The sequence below is a fragment of the Salvelinus namaycush genome, unplaced genomic scaffold, assembly GCF_016432855.1.
Source record: "Salvelinus namaycush isolate Seneca unplaced genomic scaffold, SaNama_1.0 Scaffold2391, whole genome shotgun sequence".
Taxonomy (NCBI): Eukaryota; Metazoa; Chordata; class Actinopteri; order Salmoniformes; family Salmonidae; genus Salvelinus; species Salvelinus namaycush.
In genome coordinates, this window is record NW_024059221.1 from 7,771 (window position 1) to 34,215 (window position 26,445).

At 45.5% G+C, this 26,445-nt stretch overlaps 1 protein-coding gene across 1 annotated transcript; it reads left to right on the forward strand.

Annotated features, from left to right (window-relative positions):
- Nucleotides 1–103: 103 nt before the first annotated feature.
- LOC120038778 (nucleoporin NUP100/NSP100-like) lies at nucleotides 104–26,445 on the forward strand (the record flags this gene model as incomplete). The annotated part of the gene is made up of 2 exons (XM_038984423.1): nucleotides 104–395; nucleotides 23,758–26,445. Coding segments are annotated over 2 exons (2,980 nt in total), but the record flags the coding sequence as incomplete, so codon positions are not given.

A 26,445-nucleotide genomic window follows, 5' to 3' on the forward strand; every position in this document is an offset into this window, starting at 1 on the left:
AACAAAACAGTTTTTGTTACAACAAGAAGAAAATAGCTTAAAGTGTTTTGTCCAAATACTGGCAGATAAAAGAATGGATGACCTGACCTGATGACCTGACCAGAGAGGTCCAAGACCTGAAGAACAGCTTGCAGTTCTCCCAGGGTCAGCTCGATGAGTTAAAACAGGAGACCAGAGAGGTCCAAGACCTGAAGAACAGTGTGCAGTTCTCCCAGGGTCAGCTCGATGAGTTAAAACAGGAGACCAGAGAGGTCCAAGACCTGAAGAACAGCTTGCAGTTCTCCCAGGGTCAGCTCGATGAGTTTAAACAGGAGACCAGAGAGGTCCAAGACCTGAAGAACAGTGTGCAGTTCTCCCAGGGTCAGCTCGATGAGTTAAAACAGGAGACCAGAGAGGTCCAGGACCTGAAGAACAGTGTGCAGTTCTCCCAGGGTCAGCTCCATGAGTTAAAACAGGAGACCAGAGAGGTCCAGGACCTGAAGAACAGTGTGCAGTTCTCCCAGGGTCAGCTCGATGAGTTAAAACAGGAGACCAGAGAGGTCCAAGACCTGAAGAACAGTTTGCAGTTCTCCCAGGGTCAGCTCGATGAGTTAAAACAGGAGACCAGAGAGGTCCAGGACCTGAAGAACAGTTTGCAGTTCTCCCAGGGTCAGCTCGATGAGTTTAAACAGGAGACCAGAGAGGTCCAGGACCTGAAGAACAGTGTGCAGTTCTCCCAGGGTCAGCTCGATGAGTTAAAACAGGAGACCAGAGAGGTCCAGGACCTGAAGAACAGTTTGCAGTTCTCCCAGGGTCAGCTCGATGAGTTAAAACAGGAGACCAGAGAGGTCCAGGACCTGAAGAACAGTTTGCAGTTCTCCCAGGGTCAGCTCGATGAGTTAAAACAGGAGAACAGAGAGGTCCAGGACCTGAAGAACAGTGTGCAGTTCTCCCAGGGTCAGCTCGATGAGTTAAAACAGGAGACCAGAGAGGTCCAAGACCTGAAGAACAGTTTGCAGTTCTCCCAGGGTCAGCTCGATGAGTTAAAACAGGAGACCAGAGAGGTCCAGGACCTGAAGAACAGTTTGCAGTTCTCCCAGGGTCAGCTCGATGAGTTAAAACAGGAGACCAGAGAGGTCCAGGACCTGAAGAACAGTTTGCAGTTCTCCCAGGGTCAGCTCGATGAGTTAAAACAGGAGACCAGAGAGGTCCAAGACCTGAAGAACAGTTTGCAGTTCTCCCAGGGTCAGCTCGATGAGTTAAAACAGGAGAACGGTAAGATGACAGCAATCTGAAAGTCATTGAGAGAGGACATCAGTTCAGTACGTGATTCCATGAAAACAACGACGGATAAATCAGACTGGGGACAATCAAGGCGGAACAACGCGGTTTTGGATGGAGTTTGAGGACAATGGGAGAGAAATGATCTCGGAGAAAATGAATATGGACCACAGAACTGGAAAACCCATCACCGGCCCAGGTGATAGGCCCAGTTGACGGGCCCAGGTGACGGGCCCAGGTGACGGGCCCAAGTGACAGGCTCAGGTGACAGGCCCAGGTGACCGGCCCAGGTGACCGGCCCAGGTGACAGGCCCAGGCCGATAGTGGTCAAGTTCCTGAGGTTCAAGGACAAGGTAGCTGTTCTGGAAAGAGCCAAGAACTTGAGAGGAACGTATATCTTCCTCAACGAGGACTATCCTGAAGCTGTGCGCCAGAAGAGGAAAGAACTGATCCCAGTCATGAAAGCTGCCAGAGCGCGTGGGGACATTGCTTACATCTGCTATGACAGGCTCATTGTCCACCCTCCCTCCCAGAAGCCCGGAAGGGATGAGAGAGACAAGCCTATGGGTTCATAGCTTCAACTCCACAACACAACACCAGCTGATTAATGGACTGCTGAATGTATATTTGTTTCTCTTGCTTTGTTTGCTCTTTTCCATATTATGTCTCTGATCAGCTACACAGGAAATGGCTGGAAACATCCCATTATAATATATGGAGCCTTAGAAATAAGGTTCATGAAATCAATAACTTGCTAACATCAAATAACATTCATATATTGTCAATTTCTGAGACTCACTTAGATCATTCATTTGATGATTCAGCAGTAGCAATACAAGGATATAACATCTATAGAAGATACAGGAATGCTTATGGGGGAGGTGTTGCTGTATATATTCAGAGCCACGTCCCTGTAATGCTTATGGGGGAGGTGTTGCTGTATATATTCAGAGCCATATCCCTGTAATGCTTATGGGGGAGGTGTTACTGTATATATTCAGAGCCATATCCCTGTAATGCTTATGGGGGAGGTGTTACTGTATATATTCAGAGCCACGTCCCTGTAATGCTTATGGGGGAGGTGTTGCTGTGTATATTCAGAGCCACGTCCCTGTAATGCTTATGGGGGAGGTGTTACTGTGTATATTCAGAGCCATATCCCTGTAATGCTTATGGGGGAGGTGTTACTGTATATATTCAGAGCCACGTCCCTGTAATGCTTATGGGGGAGGTGTTGCTGTGTATATTCAGAGCCACGTCCCTGTAATGCTTATGGGGGAGGTGTTACTGTATATATTCAGAGCCATATCCCTGTAATGCTTATGGGGGAGGTGTTACTGTATATATTCAGAGCCACGTCCCTGTAATGCTTATGGGGGAGGTGTTACTGTATATATTCAGAGCCACGTCCCTGTAATGCTTATGGGGGAGGTGTTGCTGTGTATATTCAGAGCCACGTCCCTGTAATGCTTATGGGGGAGGTGTTGCTGTGTATATTCAGAGCCACGTCCCTGTAATGCTTATGGGGGAGGTGTTGCTGTATATATTCAGAGCCATATCCCTGTAATGCTTATGGGGGAGGTGTTACTGTATATATTCAGAGCCATATACCTGTAATGCTTATGGGGGAGGTGTTGCTGTGTATATTCAGAGCCACGTCCCTGTAATGCTTATGGGGGAGGTGTTACTGTATATATTCAGAGCCATATCCCTGTAATGCTTATGGGGGAGGTGTTGCTGTGTATATTCAGAGCCACGTCCCTGTAATGCTTATGGGGGAGGTGTTACTGTATATATTCAGAGCCATATCCCTGTAATGCTTATGGGGGAGGTGTTACTGTATATATTCAGAGCCATATACCTGTAATGCTTATGGGGGAGGTGTTACTGTATATATTCAGAGCCATATCCCTGTAATGCTTATGGGGGAGGTGTTGCTGTATATATTCAGAGCCATATCCCTGTAATGCTTATGGGGGAGGTGTTACTGTATATATTCAGAGCCATATCCCTGTAATGCTTATGGGGGAGGTGTTGCTGTATATATTCAGAGCCATATCCCTGTAATGCTTATAGGGGAGGTGTTGCTGTATATATTCAGAGCCATATCCCTGTAATGCTTATGGGGGAGGTGTTGCTGTATATATTCAGAGCCATATCCCTCTAATGCTTATGGGGGAGGTGATGCTGTATATATTCAGAGCCATATCCCTGTAATGCTTATGGGGGAGGTGTTACTGTATATATTCAGAGCCACGTCCCTGTAATGCTTATGGGGGAGGTGTTACTGTATATATTCAGAGCCATATCCCTGTAATGCTTATGGGGGAGGTGTTACTGTATATATTCAGAGCCATATCCCTGTAATGCTTATGGGGGAGGTGTTGCTGTATATATTCAGAGCCATATCCCTGTAATGCTTATGGGGGAGGTGTTACTGTATATATTCAGAGCCATATCCCTGTAATGCTTATGGGGGAGGTGTTGCTGTATATATTCAGAGCCATATCCCTGTAATGCTTATGGGGGAGGTGATGCTGTATATATTCAGAGCCATATCCCTGTAATACTTATGGGGGAGGTGTTACTGTATATATTCAGAGCCATATCCCTGTAATGCTTATGGGGGAGGTGTTGCTGTATATATTCAGAGCCATATCCCTGTAATGCTTATGGGGGAGGTGTTGCTGTATATATTCAGAGCCATATCCCTGTAATGCTTATGGGGGAGGTGTTGCTGTATATATTCAGAGCCATATCCCTCTAATGCTTATGGGGGAGGTGATGCTGTATATATTCAGAGCCACATTCCTGTAATGCTTATGGGGGAGGTGTTACTGTATATATTCAGAGCCATATCCCTGTAATGCTTATGGGGGAGGTGTTACTGTATATATTCAGAGCCATATCCCTGTAATGCTTATGGGGGAGGTGTTGCTGTATATATTCAGAGCCATATCCCTCTAATGCTTATGGGGGAGGTGTTGCTGTATATTATCAGAGCCATATCCCTGTAATGCTTATGGGGGAGGTGTTACTGTATATATTCAGAGCCATATCCCTCTAATGCTTATGGGGGAGGTGTTGCTGTATATTATCAGAGCCATATCCCTGTAATGCTTATGGGGGAGGTGTTGCTGTATATATTCAGAGCCATATCCCTCTAATGCTTATGGGGGAGGTGTTGCTGTATATTATCAGAGCCATATCCCTCTAATGCTTATGGGGGAGGTGTTACTGTATATATTCAGAGCCATATCCCTGTAATGCTTATGGGGGAGGTGTTGCTGTATATATTCAGAGCCATATCCCTGTAATGCTTATGGGGGAGGTGTTGCTGTATATATTCAGAGCCATATCCCTGTAATGCTTATGGGGGAGGTGTTACTGTATATATTCAGAGCCATATCCCTGTAATGCTTATGGGGGAGGTGTTGCTGTATATATTCAGAGCCATATCCCTGTAATGCTTATGGGGGAGGTGTTGCTGTATATATTCAGAGCCATATACCTGTAATGCTTATGGGGGAGGTGATGCTGTATATATTCAGAGCCATATACCTGTAATGCTTATGGGGGAGGTGTTGCTGTATATATTCAGAGCCATATCCCTGTAATGCTTATGGGGGAGGTGTTACTGTATATATTCAGAGCCATATCCCTGTAATGCTTATGGGGGAGGTGTTGCTGTGTATATTCAGAGCCACGTCCCTGTAATGCTTATGAGGGAGGTGTTGCTGTATATATTCAGAGCCATATACCTGTAATGCTTATGGGGGAGGTGTTACTGTATATATTCAGAGCCACATTCCTGTAATGCTTAGAGAAGATCTTATGTCAAGTGTTAATGAAGTGTTGTGGTTGCAGGTTCACTTGGCACATCTAAAGCCTTTTCTTTTGGGGTGTTGCTATAGGCCACCAAGTGCTAACAGTCAGTATCTAAATAATATGTGTGAAATGCTTGATAGTCTATGTGATGTAAACAGAGAAGTCTACCTTCTTGGGGACCTGAATATTGACTGGTTTTCATCAAGCTGTCCGTTCAAGAGGAAGCTTCTCACTGTAACCAGTGCCTGTACTCTGGTTCAGGTTATTAATCAACCTACCAGGGTGTTTACAAACACTACAGGAACACGATCATCCACATGTATTGATCACATCTTTACTAATACTGTAGAACTGTGTTCTAAAGCTGTATCCGTACCCATTGGATGCAGTAATCACAATATAGTGGCTTTATTCAGGAAATCCAAAGTTCCAACAGCTGGACCTAAAATAGTGTATAATAGATACAACAGATTTTGCTGTGACTCTTTATGTGGATGATGTTAAAAAACATATGTGTTGGTCTGATGTGATTAATGAGGAGCATCTAGACGCTGCACAGTTAATATAACCTTAAAGCTGAGGTTTTTCCTAAATCACTCAGATACAGCGTATAGTATAGGCTTTCGGTACAAATGGATGCTGCAAATAAAACCACAGAATTAAAAATTATTAATTAAATGATCTCTAATATTGTGGTCAACTCTCATTTCCCCCTCCATAACATCACCCATCATTTATAATGTATCTCTAATACTGTGGTCAACTCTCATTTCCCCCTCCATAACATCACCCATCATTTATAATGTATCTCTAATACTGTGGTCAACTCTCATTTCCCCCCTCCATAACAGCACCCATCATTTAATATTATCTCTAATACTGTGGTCATGTAAAGGCTGTCAATGTCGTTCTCCTCCTCGGACGAGGAGGAGCATGGATCGGACCAAGATGCGGAGGGATAAGTGTTCATTATTTAATGACAAAACAACAAAACACTTCAACATACAAAACAACAAACGTGACAAACCCGAAACAGTCCTGTGTGGCCCAAACGCTGACACAGGAACAAACACCCACAAAACACAAGTGAAACCCAGGCTGCCTTAGTATGATTCTCAATCAGGGACAACGATTGACACCTGTCTCTGATTGAGAATCATACCAGGCCGAACACAAAATCCCAACATAGAAAATCAAACCTAGACCAACCCACCCAACTCACGCCCTGACCAACTAAAACAAATACATGACAAAGGAAAACAGGTCAGGAACGTGACAGAACCCCCCCCTTAAGGTGCGAACTCCGGGCGCACCAGCACAAAGTCTAGGGGAGGGTCTGGGTGGGCGTCTGTCCACGGTGGCGGCTCTGGCGCTGGTCGTGGTCCCCACCCCACCATAGTCAACCCCCGCTTCCGTGGCCTCCTCCCAATCTTCACCCTCCATGTCAATCCCACTATTTCAAAAGGCAGTAACAGACTGAGGGGTAGCACCTGACTGAGGGGTAGCACCTGACTGAGGGGTAGCACCTGACTGAGGGGCGGATCCTGGCTGGCGGAAGGCTCTGGCGGATCCTGGCTGGCGGAAGGCTCTGGCGGATCCTGGCTGGCGGAAGGCTCTGGCGGATCCTGGATGGCGGAAGGCTCTGGCGGATCCTGGCTGGCGGAAGGCTCTGGCGGATCCTGGCTGGCGGAAGGCTCTGGCGGATCCTGGCTGGCTGGCTCTGGCGGATCCTGGCTGGCTGGCTCCGGCAGCTCCTGGCTGGCTGGCAGCTCCTGGCTGGACGGCTCTGGCTGGTCCTGGCTGGACGGCTCTGGCTGGTCCTGGCTGGACGGCTCTGGCTGGTCCTGGCTGGACGGCTCTGGCTGGTCCTGGCTGGACGGCTCTGGCTGGTCCTGGCTGGACGGCTCTGGCTGGTCCTGGCTGGACGGCACTGGCTGGTCCTGGCTGGACGGCACTGGCTGGTCCTGGCTGGACGGCTCTGAAGGCTCGGGACAGACGGGCAGCTCAGGACAGACGGGCAGCTCTGACGGCTCGGGACAGACGGGCAGCGCTGGGCAGGCAGACAGTTCAGAAAACGCTGGGCAGGCAGACAGTTCAGGCAGCGCTGAGCAGGCAAGCAGCGCAGGCGGCGTTGGGCAGACGGCCGACTCTGACCTGCTGAGGCGCACAGTAGGCCTGGTGCGTGGTGCCGGAACTGGAGGCACTGGGCTGGAGACACGCACCACAGGGAGAGTGCGTGGAGGAGGAACAGGGCTCTGGAAACGCACTGGAAGCCTGGTGCGTGGTGTCGGCACTGATGGTACTGGGCTGGGGTGGGAAGGTGGCGCCGGATATACCGGACCGTGAAGGAGGACACGCGCTCTTGAGCACCGAGCCTCCCCAACCTTACCAGGTTGAATGGTCCCCGTAGCCCTGCCAGTGCGGCGAGGTGGAATAGCCCGCACTGGGCTATGCTGGCGAACCGGGGACACCATCTGTAAGGCTGGTGCCATGTACGCCGGCCCGAGGAGACGTACTGGAGGCCAGATATGTTGGGCCGGCTTCATGGCACCCGGCTCGATGCCCAACCTAGCCCTACCAGTGCGGCAAGGTGGAATAGCCCGCACTGGGCTAAGCACGCGTACTGGGGACACCGTGCGCTTTACCGCATAACACGGTGTCTGACCAGTACGACGCCCTCTCACTCCACGTTAAGCCCGGGGAGTTGGCTCAGGTAGCCAACCCGGCTTCGCCACACTCCCCTTTAGCTCCCCCCCAAGAAATTTTTGGGTGAGCCTCTCGGGCTTCCGTGCTAGCCGCGTACCCTCATACCTCCGGTTCCTCTCTCCGGTTGCCTCTGCTCTCCTCGCTGCCTCCAGCTGTTCCCATGGGAGGCGATCCTTTCCAGCCAGGATCTCCTCCCATGTGTAGCAACCCTTGCCGTTCAAGACGTCTTCCCATGTCCATTCCTCTGTCTGTCTTTGCTGCTGTCGCTGCCCTTCTCCACTCCGCTTGGTCCGTTTGTGGTGGGTGTTTCTGTTACGGCTGTCCTCGCTGACAGAAGGTGTGGACCAAAACGCAGAGTGGTTAGTGTTCATTCTTTTAATGACAAAACAACAAAACACTTCAACATACAAAACAACAAACGTGACAAACCCGAAACAGTCCTGTGTGGCCCAAACGCTGACACAGGAACAAACACCCACAAAACACAAGTGAAACCCAGGCTGCCTTAGTATGATTCTCAATCAGGGACAACGATTGACACCTGTCTCTGATTGAGAATCATACCAGGCCGAACACAAAATCCCAACATAGAAAATCAAACCTAGACCAACCCACCCAACTCACGCCCTGACCAACTAAAACAAATACATGACAAAGGAAAACAGGTCAGGAACGTGACAGGTCAACTCTCATTTCCCCCCTCCATAACAGCACCCATCATTTAATATTATCTCTAATACTGTGGTCAACTCTCATTTCCCCCCTCCATAACAGCACCCATCATTTAATATTATCTCTAATACTGTGGTCAACTCTCATTTCCCCCACCATTACATCAACCATCATTTATAATGTATCTCTAATACTGTGGTCAACTCTCATTTCCCCCCTCCATTACAGCACCCATCATTTATAATGTATCTCTAATACTGTGGTCAACTCTCATTTCCCCCCACCATAACATCACCCATCATTTATAATGTATCTCTAATATTGTGGTCAACTCTCATTTCCCCCCTCCATAACAGCAACCATCATTTATAATGTATCTCTAATATTGTGGTCAACTCTCATTTCCCCCTCCATAACAGCACCCATCATTTATAATGTATCTCTAATACTGTGGTCAACTCTCATTTCCCCTCTCCATAACATCACCCATCATTTATAATGTATCTCTAATACTGTGGTCAACTCTCATTTCTTTCCTCCATAACAGCACCCATCATTTATAATGTATCTCTAATATTGTGGTCAACTCTCATTTCTTTCCTCCATAACATCACCCATCATTTATAATGTATCTCTAATATTGTGGTCAACTCTCATTTCCCCCTCCATAACATCACCCATCATTTATAATGTATCTCTAATACTGTGGTCAACTCTCATTTCCCCCCTCCATAACAGCACCCATCATTTATAATGTATCTCTAATACTGTGGTCAACTCTCATTTCCCCTCTCCATAACATCACCCATCATTTATAATGTATCTCTAATACTGTGGTCAACTCTCATTTCCCCCTCCATTACAGCACCCATCATTTATAATGTATCTCTAATACTGTGGTCAACTCTCATTTCCCCCTCCATTACAGCACCCATCATTTATAATGTATCTCTAATACTGTGGTCAACTCTCATTTCTTTCCTCCATAACATCACCCATCATTTATAATGTATCTCTAATACTGTGGTCAACACTCATTTCCCCCTCCATAACATCACCCATCATTTATAATGTATCTCTAATACTGTGGTCAACTCTCATTTCCCCTCTCCATAACATCACCCATCATTTATAATGTATCTCTAATACTGTGGTCAACTCTCATTTCCCCCTCCATAACACTACCCATCATTTATAATGTATCTCTAATATTGTGGTCAACTCTCATTTCCCCCCTCCATAACATCACCCATCATTTATAATGTATCTCTAATACTGTGGTCAACTCTCATTTCCCCCTCCATAACATCACCCATCATTTATAATGTATCTCTAATACTGTGGTCAACTCTCATTTCCCCCCTCCATAACATCACCCATCATTTATAATGTATCTCTAATACTGTGGTCAACTCTCATTTCCCCCCACCATAACATCACCCATCATTTATAATGTATCTCTAATATTGTGGTCAACTCTCATTTCCCCTCTCCATAACATCACCCATCATTTATAATGTATCTCTAATACTGTGGTCAACTCTCATTTCCCCCTCCATAACATCACCCATCATTTATAATGTATCTCTAATACTGTGGTCAACTCTCATTTCTTTCCTCCATAACATCACCCATCATTTATAATGTATCTCTAATACTGTGGTCAACTCTCATTTCCCCCTCCATAACATCACCCATCATTTATAATGTATCTCTAATACTGTGGTCAACTCTCATTTCCCCCTCCATAACAGCACCCATCATTTATAATGTATCTCTAATACTGTGGTCAACTCTCATTTCCCCCTCCATAACATCACCCATCATTTATAATGTATCTCTAATACTGTGGTCAACTCTCATTTCCCCCTCCATAACAGCACCCATCATTTATAATGTATCTCTAATATTGTGGTCAACTCTCATTTCCCCCTCCATAACAGCACCCATCATTTATAATGTATCTCTAATACTGTGGTCAACTCTCATTTCCCCCTCCATAACAGCACCCATCATTTATAATGTATCTCTAATACTGTGGTCAACTCTCATTTCCCCCCTCCATTACAGCACCCATCATTTATAATGTATCTCTAATACTGTGGTCAACTCTCATTTCCCCCTCCATAACAGCACCCCTCATTTATAATGTATCTCTAATACTGTGGTCAACTCTCATTTCCCCCTCCATAACATCACCCATCATTTATAATGTATCTCTAATACTGTGGTCAACTCTCATTTCCCCCTCCATAACAGCACCCATCATTTATAATGTATCTCTAATACTGTGGTCAACTCTCATGAACCTGAAGATCAACGCTGTGGTTTAGGTTTTTCCAATGCTGACCATAAATTCCTATAAAATGAATCTAAGCCCAGAGCATAAAACGAATCATCATCATTACTACCAGATTTCCTTCAGGTTGTGTGTGTTTCCTTTTCTGTCGATGTCTGATCATAACAGTTTTAATGAGGGCTGTTCATTCCTGGTCCTGGTTTGGCCCCCCCCCCCCCCAGGACAAGGGTTGAACAGTCCTGGAACGTTAGTCTGTTACCATCCTGTGCTGTACACCCCCCCCCCCCCCCCCCCCCCCCCCCCCCCCCCCCCACGACCATAGGAACAACTCATGGCCTACCTGGGACCCCAGTTGTTCATCACCAGTGAAGTACAGTTAGCAACAGTTAGGTACAGTTAGCAACAGTTAGGTACAGTTAGCAACAGTTAGCAAATGTGTCCAACATTTTTTTTTTGAAGTGAACCTTTATTTAACCAAGTCAGTTAAGAACAAATTCTTATTTTCAATGATGGCCTAGAAACAGTGGGTCAACTGCCTTGTTCAGGAGCAGAATGACAGATTTTAACCTTGTCAGCCCATGGGATTTGATCTAGCAACCTTTAGGGTTACTGACCCAACGCTCTAACCTCTAGGTTACCTGCCACGCCCACACCCCACGGTAACAGGAGAGAGTTAATTCAATGTGTCCGGAGATCATCAGATACCCAGCAACATGCAGAGAATGTGTTCTGAATCCGGGAAAGATTATATCTAATGTTGAGTATTAGCCTATAGCCTCAATGTATATAGCAGATGGCTGAGCTGAGCTCCTTGTGTGTGTCCCAAACGGCACCCTAGTCCCTATAAGCCCTGGTTAAAAGTAGTGCACTACATAGGGAATAGGGTGCTACTTGGAACGCCTGCTCTGTGATTTACTGTACATTCGTTCCTGCTGACAGTCTGTGACCGTTGGCCCTGATTTAAAACCTTTTAATTACACTTTCAAGGAAACTGAGGAAACTTTATTGACAGGCTTGAGTTGGAAGGTGACAATGTGAGTGAAATTTCACAGACCCTTCTGTATGCCCCCCATGTATGCAGTCGTAAGGCCTTTATAACAGCTACATAAGACATTACAACATAGAGCTCTCTCTCCCCCATTCTCTCATCCAGTCTTTCCCCCAGTCTCTCCCCCAGTCTCTCCTCCAGTCTCTCCTGCAGTCTCTCAAAAAGTTTCTCCTACAGTCTCTCCCTCAGTCTCTCCAAAAGTCACTCCCTCAATCTCCCCATAAACTCTTCCAGTCTCTCCCCTAGATTCCCCAGTCTCTCTTCCAGTCTCTCCCCCAGTCTCTCCCTAGTCTCTCCCCCAGTCTTTCCCCTTGACTCCCTTAGTCTCTCCTCCAGTATTTCCCCTAAACTCCCTTAGTCTCTCCTCCAGTATTTCCCCTAAACTCCCTCAGTCTCTCCCCCAATCTCTCCCCTAGACTCATCCAGTCTCTCCGCTAGACTCCCCCAGTCTCTCCCCTAGACTCCTCCAGTCTCTCCTCCAGTCTCTCTCCTAGACTCCCCCAGTATTTAAACCAGATTCCCCTGGTGCCAACCAAGTGGTTGGATGTTCAGTCAGACACAATACTGAGCTCTCTCTCTCTCTCTCTCTCTCTCGCTCTCTCTCTCTCTCTCTCTCTCTCTCTCTCTCTCTCTCTCTCTCTCTCTCTCTCTCTCTCTCTCTCTCTCTCTCTCTCTCTCTCTCTCTCTCTCTCTCATGCAGTGTCTCCCATTGTGTGGTCTCTTGTTCAGACTCCCCAGTCTCTCAGCCTCCCATGGTGCTAAGCTGGTGGTTCTCTCTCTGATCAGACACAATACCGTCACTCCCTCCTGTTGTGTGGGCTCTCTCTCTCTCCTCGACTCATTCTATTCTCTGGTTGGGTTTTCAGTCAGGCACAACGTGAACACTCTCTCTAACACACTAAGAACAGGAGCTCTGTGTTCTACTTTGGTGGCTCTCTCACCACCCCAAATCTCCACCCCACACACTAACTCTAACCCACCCAAACACAACATGTTCCCCCCACATGCTAGGCAGATGAGCGGAGGCTCAGGAGGCTGAAAAGATTTGGCACGGGCCCTAAGATCCTCAAAAAAGCTCTACAGCTGCACCATTGAGAGCATTTTGACTGGCAGCATTACCGCCTGGTATGGCGACTGATTGGCGTCCGACCGCAAGGCGCCACAAATAATAATCAAATAATCAAATAATCAAAACAGAAATTCCTTATTAACATAAGTATTCAGACCCTTTGCTATGAGACTCGAAACTGAGCTCAGATGCATCCTGGTTCCATTGATCATCCTTGAGATGTTTCTACAACTTGATTGGAGTCCACCTGTGGTAAACTTAATTGATTGGTTAATACTTTGGAAAGGCACACACCCGTCTATTTAAAGTCCCACAGTTGACAGCACATGTCAGAGCAAAAACCAAGCCATGAGGTCGAAGGAATTGTCCGTAGAGCTCCGAGACAGGATTTAAAGAAGTTTGGGACCACCAAGACTCTTCCTAGAGCTGGCTGCCCGGCCAAACCGGTCCGTCGGGGGAGAAAGGCCTTGGTCAGGAAGGTCGCCAAAAACCCGATGGTCACTCTGACAGAGCTCCAGAGTTCCTCTGTGGAGATGGGAGAAAATTCCAGAAGGACAACCTTCCCTGCAGCAGTCCACCAATCAGGCCTCAATGCAGGAGTGGCTTCGGGACTAGTCTCTGAATGTCCTTGAGTGGCCCAGCCAGAGCCCAGACTTGAACCCGATCGAACATCTCTGGAGAGACCGGAAAATAGCTGTGCAACGACTCTCCCCATCCAGCTTGAGATGATTTGCAGAAAACAACAGGAGAAACTCTCCAAATACAGGTGTGACAAGCTTGTAGCATCATGCCCAAGAAGACTCAAGGCTGTAATTGCTGCCAAACGTGCTTCAACAAAGTACTGAGTAAAGGTCTGAATACTCATGTAAATGTGATATTTCAGTATTTTACTTTTAATACATTTGCAAAAAAATACTATAATCCTGTTATTGCTTTGTCATTATGGGGTATTGTGTGTAGATTGATGAGGGGGGGGGGGGGAATCATCAATTTTAGAGTAAGCCTGTAACGTAACAAATGTGGAAAAAGTCCAGGGGTGTGAATACTTTCCCAATGCACTACAGTGCGTACAGCCCAGTACATCAATAGGGCCGAGCTCCCTTCCTTCCATGAACTCTGTACCAGACAGTATCAAAGGAAGGCCCTAAAAACTGTCAAATACTCCAGCCACCACTCCAAAGACTGCTGCTACTGTTTACTATTTATCCTGTTGCCTAGTTACTTTAGCCCTACCTACAGTGCCTTCAGGAAGTATTCACACCCTTTCAAATCAAATCAAATCGTCACATGCGCCAAATACAACAGGTGTTACCGTGAAATGCTTACTTACAAGTCCTTAACCAATGATGCAGTTTTAAGAAAATACAAAAAAAAAAGGTAAGAGATAAGAATAATAAATAATTAAAGAGCAGCAGTAAATAACAATAGCGGGGCTATATACAGTTACGGTACAGAGTCAATGTGGAGGCTATATACAGGGTGTTACGGTACAGAGTCAATGTGGAGGCTATATACAAGGTGTTACGGTACAGAGTCAATGTGGAGGCTATATACAGGGTGTTACGGTACAGAGTCAATGTGGAGGCTATATACAGGGTGTTACGGTACAGAGTCAATGTGGAGGCTATATACAAGGTGTTACGGTACAGAGTCAATGTGGAGGCTATATACAGGGTGTTACGGTACAGAGTCAATGGGCGGCAGGGTAGCCTAGTGGTTAGAGCGTTGGGCTAGTAACCGAAAGGTTGCAAGTTCAAATCCCCGAGCTGACAAGGTACAAATCTGTCGTTCTGCCCCTGAACAAGGCAGTTAACCCACTGTTCCTAGGCCGTCATTGAAAAATAAGAGTTTGTTCTTAACTGACTTGCCTAGTTAAATGTAAGTCGCTCTGGATAAGAGCGTCTGCTAAATGACTTAAATGTAAAATGTGGAGGCTATATACAGGGGGTACCGGTACAGAGTGAATGTGGAGGCTATATACAGGGGGTACCGTTACAGAGTCAATGTGGAGGCTATATACAGGGTGTTACGGTACAGAGTCAATGTGGAGGCTATATACAGGGTGTTACGGTACAGAGTCAATGTGGAGGCTATATACAGGGTGTTACGGTACTGAGTCAATGTGGAGGCTATATACAGGGTGTACCGGTACAGAGTCAATGTGGAGGCTATATACAAGGTGTTACGGTACAGAGTCAATGTTGAGGTTATATACAGGGTGTTACGGTATAGAGTCAATGTGGAGGCTATATACAGGGGGTACCGGTACAGAGTCAATGTGCGGGGGAACCGGTGTCGAGGTAATTGAGGTAATATGTACATGTAGGTAGAGTTACTAAAGTGAATATACATAGAAAATAACAGAGAGTAGCTGCAGCGTAAAAGAGGTGGGGGGGGAATGCAAATAGTCTGGGTAGCCATTGTATTAGGTGTTCAGGAGTCTTATGGCTTGGGGGTAGAAGCTGTTTAGAAGCCTCTTGGACCTAGACTTGGCGCTCCAGTACCGCTTGCCATGTGGTAGCAGAGAGAACAGTCTATGACTAGGGTGGCTGGAGTCTTTGACAATTTTTAGGGCCTTCCTCTGACACCGCCTGGTATAGAGGTCCTGGATGGCAGGAAGGTTGGTCCCAGTGATGTACTGGGCCGTACGCACTACCCTCTGTAGTGCCTTGCAGTCGGAGGCCGAGCAGTTGCCATACCAGGCAGTGATGCAACCCGTCAGGATGCTCTCGATGGAGCAGCTGTAAAACCTTTTGAGGATCTGAGGACCAATGCCAAATCTTTTCAGTCTCAGTCTGAGGGGGAATAGGTTTTGTCATGCCCTCTTCATGTCTGTCTTGGAGTGTTTGGACCTTGTCCGTTTGTTAGTGATGTGGACGCAGTCCACAATCATCTCCTTTGCTTGATCACTTTGAGGGAGAGTTTTGTTGTCCTGGCAACATACGGTCAGGTCTCTGACCTCCTCCCTATAGGCTGTCTCATCGTTGTTGGTGATCAGCAAATCTAATGATGGTGTTGGAGTCATGCCTGGCCGTGCAGTCATGAGTGAACAGGGAGTACAGGAGGGGACTGAGGGGCCCCTGTGTTGAGGATCAGTGTGGCTGATGTGTTGTTACCTACTCTCACCACCTGGGGGCGGCCCGTCAGGAAGTCCAGGATCCAGTTGCAGAGGGAGGTGTTTAGTCCCAGGGTCCTTAGCTTAGTAATGAGCTTTGAGGGCACTATGGTGTTGAACGCTGAGCTGTAGTCAATTAATAGCATTCTCACATAGGTGTTCCTTTTGTCCAGGTGGGAAAGGGCAGTGTGGAGGGCAATAGAGATTGCATCACCTGTAGATCTGTTGTGCAGATTACAAACTGTAGTGGGTCTAGGGTGTATGGGATAATGGTGTTGATGTGAGCCATGACCAGCCTTTCAAAGCATTTCATGGCTACAGATGTGAGTGCTACGGGTCTGTAGTCATTTAGGCTGGTTAACTTAATGTTCTTGGGAAGAGGGACTGTGGTCTGCTTGAAACATGTTGGTATTACAGACTCGGGCAGGGCAGGGAGAGGTTGAAAATGTCAGTGAAGACACTTGCCAGTTGGTCAGCACATGCTCAGAGTACACGTCCTGGTAATCCGTCTGGTCCTGCAGCCTTGTGAATGTTGACCTGTTTAAAGGTCTTACTCACATTGGCTGCGGAGAACGTGATCACATAGTCGTCCGGAACAGCTGATGCTCTCATGCATGTTTCAGTGTTACTTGCCTCGAAGCGAGCATAGAAGTTATTTAGTTCGTCTGGTAGGCTCGTGTCACTGCGCAGCTCTCGGCTGTGCTTCCCTTTGTAGTCTGTAATAGTTTTCAAGCCCTGCCACATCCGAAGAGCGTCGGAGTCGGTGTAGTACGATTCGATCTTAGTCCTGTATTGACGATTAGCCTGTTTGATGGTTCGTCGGAGGGTTTACTTTTTACAAATGTTGTTGTTTTACATCCAGAATTTTAAATTGATTAAATTGAGATGTTTTGCCACTGGCCTACACCCATAATGTCAAAGTGGAATTATGTTTTTTGAAATGTTTACAAATTAATTAAAAATGTTAAGCTGAAATGTCTATCGTCAATAAATATTCAACCCATTTGTTATGGCACCCCCAATTTAATTTCAGGAATAACAATGTGCTTAACACATAATACGTTGCATGGACTCACTCAGTGGGCAATAATAGTGTTCAACATGATTCTGTACCCCATACAATAATCTGTAAGGTCCTTCAGTCAGGCACTGAATTTCAAAAACAGATTCAACAACAAGGACGGGAGGTTTTCCTCGTAAAGAAGGAAAAAATAAATAAATAAAATAAAACAAAAAGCAGGCACTGAATAGTTTAATGGCTTTGAGAAAACTGAGGATGGATCCACAACACTGTAAACTGTAAGGTAAAGATTACATAAACTCAGCAAAAAAAGAACGTCCTCTCACTGTCAACTGCGTTTATTTTCAGCAAACTTAACATGTGTAAATATTTGTATGAACATAACAAGATTCAGCAACTGAGACATAAACTGAACAGGTTCCACAGATATGTGACTAACAGAAATTGAATAATGTGTCCCTGAACAAAGGGGGGGGTCAAAATCAAAAGTAACAGTCAGTATCTGGTGTGGCCACCAGCTGCATTAAGTACTGCAGAGCATCTCCTCCTCTTGGACAGCACCAGATTTGCCAGTTCTTGCTATGAGATGTTACCCCACTCTTCCACCAAAGCACCTGCAAGTTCCCATACATTTCTGGGGGTAATGGCCCTAGCCCTCACCCTCCGATCCAACAGGTCCCAGACGTGCTCAATGGGATTGAGATCCGGGCTCTTCGCTGGCCATGGCAGAACACTGACATTCTTGTCTTGCAGGAAATCACGCACAAAACAAGCAGTATGGCTGGTGGCATTGTCATGCTGGAGGGTCATGTCAGGATGAGCCTGCAGGAAGGGTACCACATGAGGGAGGAAATTGTCTTCCCTGTAATGCACAGCGTTGAGATTGCCTGCAATGACAACACGCTCAGTCCGATGATGCTGTGACACACGGCCCCAGACCATGACGGACACTCCTCCTCCAAATCAAATCAAATCGATCCCGCTCCAGAGTACAGGCCTCGGTGTAAAGCTCATTCCTTCGACGATTAACACGAATCCGACCATCACCCCTGGTGAGACAAAACCGCGACTCGTCAGTGAAGAGCACTTTTTGCCAGTCCTGTCTGGTCCAGCGAAGGTGGGTTTGTGTCCATAGGTGACGTTGTTGGTGATGTCTGGTGAGGACCTGCCTTACAACAGGCCTACAAGCCCTCAGTCCAGCCTCTCTCAGCCTATTGCGGACAGTCTGAGCACTGATGGAGGGATTGTGCGTTCCTGGTGTAACTCGGGCAGTTGTTGTTGCCATTCTGTACCTGTCCCGCAGCTGTGATGTTCGGATGTATCAATCCAGGTGTTGTTACATGTGGTCTGACACTGCGAGGATGATCAGCTGTCCGTCCTGTCTCCTTGTAGCGCTGTCTTAGGTGTCTCACATTACGGACATTGTCATTTTTTGCCCTGGCCACATCTGCAGTCCTCATGCCTCCTTGCAGCATGCCTAAGGCACATTCACGCAGATGAGCAGGGACCCTGGGCATCTTTCTTTTGGTGTTTTTCAGTCAGTAGAAAGGCCTCTTTAGTGTCCTAAGTTTTCATAACTGTGACCTTAATTGCCTACCGTCTGTAAGCTGTTAGTGTCTTAACGACCGTTCCACAGGTGCATGTTCATACATTTTTTTATGGTTCATTGAACAAGCATGGGAAACAGTGTTTAAACATTTTACAATGAAGATCTGTGAAGTTATTTGGATTTTTACAAATTATCTTTGAAGGACAGGGTCCTGAAAAAGGGACGTTTCTTTTTTTGTTTAGTTACTCCACAGCATTAACCTAAATGACAGAGTGAAAAGATGGAAGACTGTACACTGTGATTATTATTTGACCCTGCTGGTTATCAATGTACGTTTAAACATCTTGAAGAACAATCTGGCCTTAACACTTCTTCTGGCTGCAAGCCCGACGTCGGTACACTTATGACAACAGCCAGCTCAAGTGCAGGGCGCGAAATTCAAAATATATATATTTTTAATATTTAACTTTCACACATTAACAAGTCCAATACAGCATATGAAAGGTACACATCTTGTGAATCCAGCCAACATGTCCGATTTTTAAAATGTTTTACAGCGAAAACACCACGTATATTTATGTTAGCTCACCACCAAATACAAAAAAGGACAGACATTTTTCACAGCACAGGTAGCATGCACAAAGCCAACCTAACTAACCAAGAACCAACCAAACTAACCAACAAACAACTTCATCAGATGACAGTCTTATAACATGTTATTCAATAAATCTATGTTTTGTTCGAAAAATGTGCATATTTCAGGTATAAATCATAGTTTACATTGCAGCTACAATCAGAAATTGCACCGAAAGCACACAGAATAATTACAGACACCAACACCAAATACCTAAATACTCATCATAAAACATTTCTGAAAAATACATAGTGTACAGCAAATGAAAGACAGGCATCTTGTGATTCCAGCCAATATTTCCGATTTATTAAGTGTTTTACAGCGAAAACACAATATAGCGTTATATTAGCTTACCACAATAGCCAGAAACACAAGCCATTTCCCAGCAGTAAAAGTTAGCGATCGTGACAAACCAGTAAAAGATATATAATTTTTGACTAACCTTGATATTCTTCATCAGATGACAGTCCTATAACATCAGGTTATACATACACTTATGTTTTGTTCGAAAATGTGCATATTTAGAGCTGAAATCAATGGTTATACATTGTGCTAACTTAGCTACTTTTTCCCATAACGCCCGGATTTTTTTCTGACACTTTTTCTGACACACATATTCTGACCAAATAGCTATTCATAAACATAACTAAAAAATACATGTTGTATAGGAAATGATAGATCCATTAGTTCTTAATGAAATCGCAGTGTTAGAATTCTAAAAAATAACTTCATTACGACATCCAGCTTCGGTATAGCTAGAGTACCCAAAAGTTGGGCGCCGACGACTAGTTCACATCCTACGACAGATATATGAAATAGCATCATAAAATGTTTCCTACTTTTGCTGATCTTTCATCAGAATGTTGGACAAGGGGTCCTTTGTCGGGAACAATCGTTGTTTGGATTTAGAACGGACTCTTTCCCTCTTGAATTAGCAAGCGCACTAGCCAAGTGGCGCGAATCTCTCCATCGTCAACAAAGTCAGAGAACGGAACACGGCAAAACTCCCGAAAAAATTTCAATAATCTGATTAAACTATATTGAAAAAACATACTTTACGATGATATGGTCACATGTATCAAATAAAATCAAAGCCGGAGATAGTAGTCGCCTATAACGGCAGCTAAACAGAAGACAAATCCAGGTACCTCCTCGCGCTCTCCAGAAAACAGGAAATGGGGGACACGTCATACAAAGAGCTTGTATTCCACTTCAGACCAAGATAAACACTAAATTTCTTCTCTCACTGCCTCTTGACATCCAGGGGAAGGTCTATGAAGTGCATGTATACTAATACGTATCATGCCCATTTATAGGCAGGAAGTAGAACAGAGCCTCGATTTCAGACTTTCCACTTCCTGGTCAGGAAGTTTGTGCCAAATGAGTTCTGTTTGACTCACAGATATAATTCAAACGGTTTTAGAAACTAGAGAGTGTTTTCTATACAATAGTAATAATAATATGCATATTGTACGAGCAAGAATTGAGTACCAGGCCGTTTGAAATGGGCACCTTTTATCTGGCTACTCAATACTGCCCCTGCAGCCCAAACAGGTTAATGGCCATGTACTCTTATGATCTCCACCCGGCACAGCCAGAAGAGTACTGGCCACCCCTCAGAGACTGGCTCTTCTCAAGGTTTCTTCCTAGGTTCCTGCCTTTCTAGGGAGTTTTTCCTAGCCACAGTGCTTCTACATCTGCATTGCTTGCTGTTTGGGGTTTTAGGCTGAGTTTCTGTAAAGCACTTTGTGACATCTGCTGATGTAAAAAGGACTTTATCAATACATTTGATTGATTGATTGATTGTACAGAATATATTCCAAAGCATGCATCCTGTTTGCAACAAGGCACTAAAGTAATACTGCAAAAAAATGTAGCAAAGCAATTCACTTTTTGTTCTGAATACAAAGTGTTATGTTTGTGGCAAATCCAATAAAACATAATACTGAATACCACTCTCCATATTTTAAAGCATAGTGGTGGCTGCATCATGTTATGGGTATGCTTGTAGTCGTTAAGGACTGGGGAGTTTTTAAGGATAAAAAAATAAACTGAATGGAACTAAGCACAGAAGAAAACCTGGTTCAGTCTACCTTCCACCAGACACTGGGAGATGAATTCACCTTTCAGCAGGACAATAACCTAAAACACAAGGCCAAACGTTCACTGGAGTTGCTTACCAAGAAGACAGTGAATGTTCCTGAGTGGCCTAGTTAAATGTTTTACTTAAATCTACTTGAAAATCTATTGCAATGATCAACAACCAACTTGACAAACTTTGAATCATAAAAATAAAATAAAAATGCAAATATTGTACAATCTACTGTAGGTGTGCAAAGATATTTCTTTATTTCTGTAAATTTGCAAAATTTCAAAAAACATGTTTTCACTTTGTCATTATGGGATATTGTGTGAAGAAGGATAAAACAAAATGTCTGGGACAAGTCAAGGGGTATGAATACTTTTGCAAGGACTGTATATGTACGTATCTACCGCAATTACCTCGTACCCCTCAGCACATCGACTCGGTACTGGTACCCTGTGTATATAGCCAAGTTATCAATAATCATTTTATATTTATTAATGCTCTTATTATTATATGTTATTACTTTTCTATGATTTTTCTATTTTCTTTCTCTCTGTATTGTTGGAAAAGGGCCCATAAGTAATCATTTCACTATTAGTCTACACCTGTTGTTTACGAAACTTGTGACAAATAGCAATTTATTTGATTTTATTTGTGTTAGGGTTAGGGGGAGACCCTCTCTTGGTGGGACCCTCTGATACATCCCGTAACCCAAGACCCCCCAAGTTATATCGGAACACCCGGTAGATGACACACCACGAGAGAGAGAGAGTGAGTGAGTGAGTGAGTGAGTGAGTGAGTGAGTGAGTGAGTGAGTGAGTCAGTGAGTGAGTGAGTGAGTCAGTGAGTGAGTGAGTGAGTGAGTGAGTGAGTGAGTGAGTGAGTGAGTGAGTGAGTGAGTGAGTGAGTGAGTGAGTGAGTGAGTGAGTGAGAGAAAGAGAGAAAGAGAGAAAGAGAGAAAGAGAGAACGAGAAAACGAAAGAGAGAGAGATAGAGAGACAGAGAGACGAGAGAGAAGACAGAAGAGAGAAGAGAGAGAGAGAGAGAGAGAGAGATCAGTATTGTGTCTGACTGAACATCCAGAGAGAGAGGGGGAGAGAGAGAGGGAGAGAGAGAGAGAGAGGAGAGAGAGAGAGAGAGGAGAGAGAGAGAGAGAGAGAGAGGAGAGAGAGAGACAGAGAGTCTGGTGCACTCTGGTTCAGCTGTAGTCCCATTCTTTACAACATGCGCTGTGTAAACCATACAGCATTCCTCGCTATAACACCATGTTGGGGTTGAGAGTGGGTAATTCACCTCAGATGTTTTGAATCAAGCATTCTGCTTGACTGCATGACTATGCTATGAAAGGGTTAAGAATGGGTTATGTATTGGTTATGAATGTGTTATGTATGGGTTATGCATGTGGTATGTATTGGTTATGAATGTGTTATGTATTCGTTATGAATGTGTTATGTATGGTTATGAATGTGTTATGTATTGGTTATGAATGTGTTATGTATTCGTTATGAATGTGTTATGTATGGTTATGAATGTGTTATGTATTCGTTATGAATGTGTTATGTATGGTTATGAATGTGTTATGTATTCGTTATGAATGTGTTATGTATGGGTTATGAATGTGTTATGTATGGGTTATAAATGTGGTATGTATTGGTTATGAATGGGTTATGTATTGGTTATGAATGTGTTATGTATTGGTTATGAATGTGGTATGTATGGGTTATGAATGTGTTATGTATGGTTATGAATGTGTTATGTATTCGTTATGAATGTGTTATGTATTGGTTATGAATGTGTTATGTATGGGTTATGAATGTGTTATGTATTGGTTATGAATGTGTTATGTATTCGTTATGAATGTGTTATGTATGGTTATGAATGTGGTATCTATTGGTTATGAATGGGTTATGTATTGGTTATGAATGTGTTATGTATGGGTTATGAATGTGTTATGTATGGGTTATGAATGTGTTATGTATTGGTTATGAATGTGTTATGTATTGGTTATGAATGTGGTATGTATGGGTTATGAATGTGTTATGTATGGTTATGAATGTGTTATGTATTCGTTATGAATGTGTTATGTATTGGTTATGAATGTGTTATGTATGGGTTATGAATGTGTTATGTATTGGTTATGAATGTGTTATGTATTCGTTATGAATGTGTTATGTATGGTTATGAATGTGGTATCTATTGGTTATGAATGGGTTATGTATTGGTTATGAATGTGTTATGTATGGGTTATGAATGTGTTATGTATGGGTTATGAATGTGTTATGTATGGGTTATGAATGTGTTATGTATTCGTTATGAATGTGTTATGTATGGGTTATGGATGTGTTATGTAGGGGTTATGAATGTGTTATGTATTCGTTATGAATGTGTTATGTATTGGTTATGAATGTGTTATGTATGGGTTATGAATGTGTGGATAAATAGTTAATTGTAGACATGGTGGTTTGGTAAGGATGACAGCACTGTGTTTGGTGGGGACGACAACACTGTGTTTGGTGGGGACGACAACACTGTGTTCGGTGGGGACGACAACACTGTGTTTGGTGGGGACGACAACACTGTGTTTGGTGGGGACGACAACACTGTGTTTGGTGGGGACGACAACACTGTGTTTGGTGGGGACGACAACACTGTGTTTGGTGGGGACGACACTGTGTTTGGTGGGGACGACAGCACTGTGTTTGGTGGGGACGACATCACTGTGTTTGGTGGGGACGACAACACTGTGTTTGGTGGGGACGACATCACTGTGTTCGGTGGGGACGACAACACTGTGTTCGGTGGGGACGACATCACTGTGTTTGGTGGGGACGACATCACTGTGTTTGGTGGGGATGACAACACTGTGTTCGGTGGGGATGACAACACTGTGTTTGGTGGGGACGACAACACTGTGTTTGGAGGGGACGACAACACTGTGTTTGGTGGGGACGACAACACTGTGTTTGGAGGGGACGACAACACTGTGTTTGAAGGGGATGACAACACTGTGTTTGGTAAGGATGACAACACTGTGTTTGGTAAGGATGACAACACTGTGTTTGGAGGGGACGACAACACTGTGTTTGGTGGGGACGACAACACTGTGTTTGGAGGGGACGACAACACTGTGTTTGGTGGGGACGACAACACTGTGTTTGGTGGGGACGACAGCACTGTGTTTGGTGGGGACGACAACACTGTGTTTGGAGGGGACGACAACACTGTGTTTGGTGGGGACGACAACACTGTGTTTGAAGGGGATGACAACACTGTGTTTGGTGGGGACGACAGCACTGTGTTTGGTGGGGACGACAACACTGTGTTTGGAGGGGACGACAACACTGTGTTTGGTAAGGACGACAACACTGTGTTTGGAGGGGACGACAGCACTGTGTTTGGTGGGGACGACAACACTGTGTTTGGTGGGGACGACAACACTGTGTTTGGTGGGGACGACAACACTGTGTTTGGAGGGGATGACAACACTGTGTTTGGTGGGGACGACAGCACTGTGTTTGGTGGGGACGACAACACTGTGTTTGGAGGGGACGACAACACTGTGTTTGGTAAGGACGACAACACTGTGTTTGGAGGGGACGACAACACTGTGTTTGGAGGGGACGACAACACTGTGTTTGGAGGGGACGACAACACTGTGTTTGGAGGGGACGACAACACTGTGTTCGGTGGGGACGACAACACTGTGTTTGGAGGGGACGACAACACTGTGTTTGGTGGGGACGACAACACTGTGTTTGGAGTGGACGACAACACTGTGTTTGGTGGGGATGACAACACTGTGTTTGGTGGGGACGACAACACTGTGTTTGGTGGGGATGACAACACTGTGTTTGGTGGGGACGACAACACTGTGTTTGGAGGGGACGACAACACTGTGTTTGGTGGGGACGACAACACTGTGTTTGGTGGGGACGACAACACTGTGTTTGGAGTGGACGACAACACTGTGTTTGGTGGGGATGACAACACTGTGTTTGGTGGGGACGACAGCACTGTGTTTGGTGGGGACGACAACACTGTGTTTGGTGGGGACGACAACACTGTGTTTGGTGGGGACGACAACACTGTGTTTGGTGGGGACGACAACACTGTGTTTGGTGGGGACGACAACACTGTGTTTGGTGGGGACGACAGCACTGTGTTTGGTGGGGACGACATCACTGTGTTTGGTGGGGACGACAACACTGTGTTTGGAGGGGACGACAACACTGTGTTTGGAGTGGACGACAACACTGTGTTTGGAGTGGACGACAACACTGTGTTTGGTGGGGACGACAACACTGTGTTTGGAGGGGACGACAACACTGTGTTTGGTGGGGACGACAACACTGTGTTTGGTGGGGACGACAACACTGTGTTTGGAGGGGACGACAACACTGTGTTTGGAGGGGACGACAACACTGTGTTTGGTGGGGACGACAACACTGTGTTTGGTAAGGATGACAACACTGTGTTTGGTGGGGACGACAACACTGTGTTTGGAGGGGACGACAACACTGTGTTCGGTGGGGACGACATCACTGTGTTTGGAGTGGACGACAACACTGTGTTTGGAGTGGACGACAACACTGTGTTTGGTGGGGACGACAACACTGTGTTTGGAGGGGACGACAACACTGTGTTTGGAGGGGACGACAACACTGTGTTTGGTGGGGACGACAGCACTGTGTTTGGAGGGGACGACAACACTGTGTTCGGTGGGGACGACATCACTGTGTTTGGAGTGGACGACAACACTGTGTTTGGAGGGGACGACAACACTGTGTTTGGTGGGGACGACAGCACTGTGTTTGGAGGGGACGACAACACTGTGTTCGGTGGGGACGACATCACTGTGTTTGGAGTGGACGACAACACTGTGTTTGGAGTGGACGACAACACTGTGTTTGGTGGGGACGACAACACTGTGTTTGGTGGGGACGACAACACTGTGTTTGGAGGGGACGACAACACTGTGTTTGGTGGGGACGACAACACTGTGTTTGGTGGGGACGACAACACTGTGTTTGGAGGGGACGACAACACTGTGTTTGGTGGGGACGACAACACTGTGTTTGGAGGGGACGACATCACTGTGTTTGGAGGGGACGACAACACTGTGTTTGGTGGGGACGACAACATGTATAATGTGGGATAA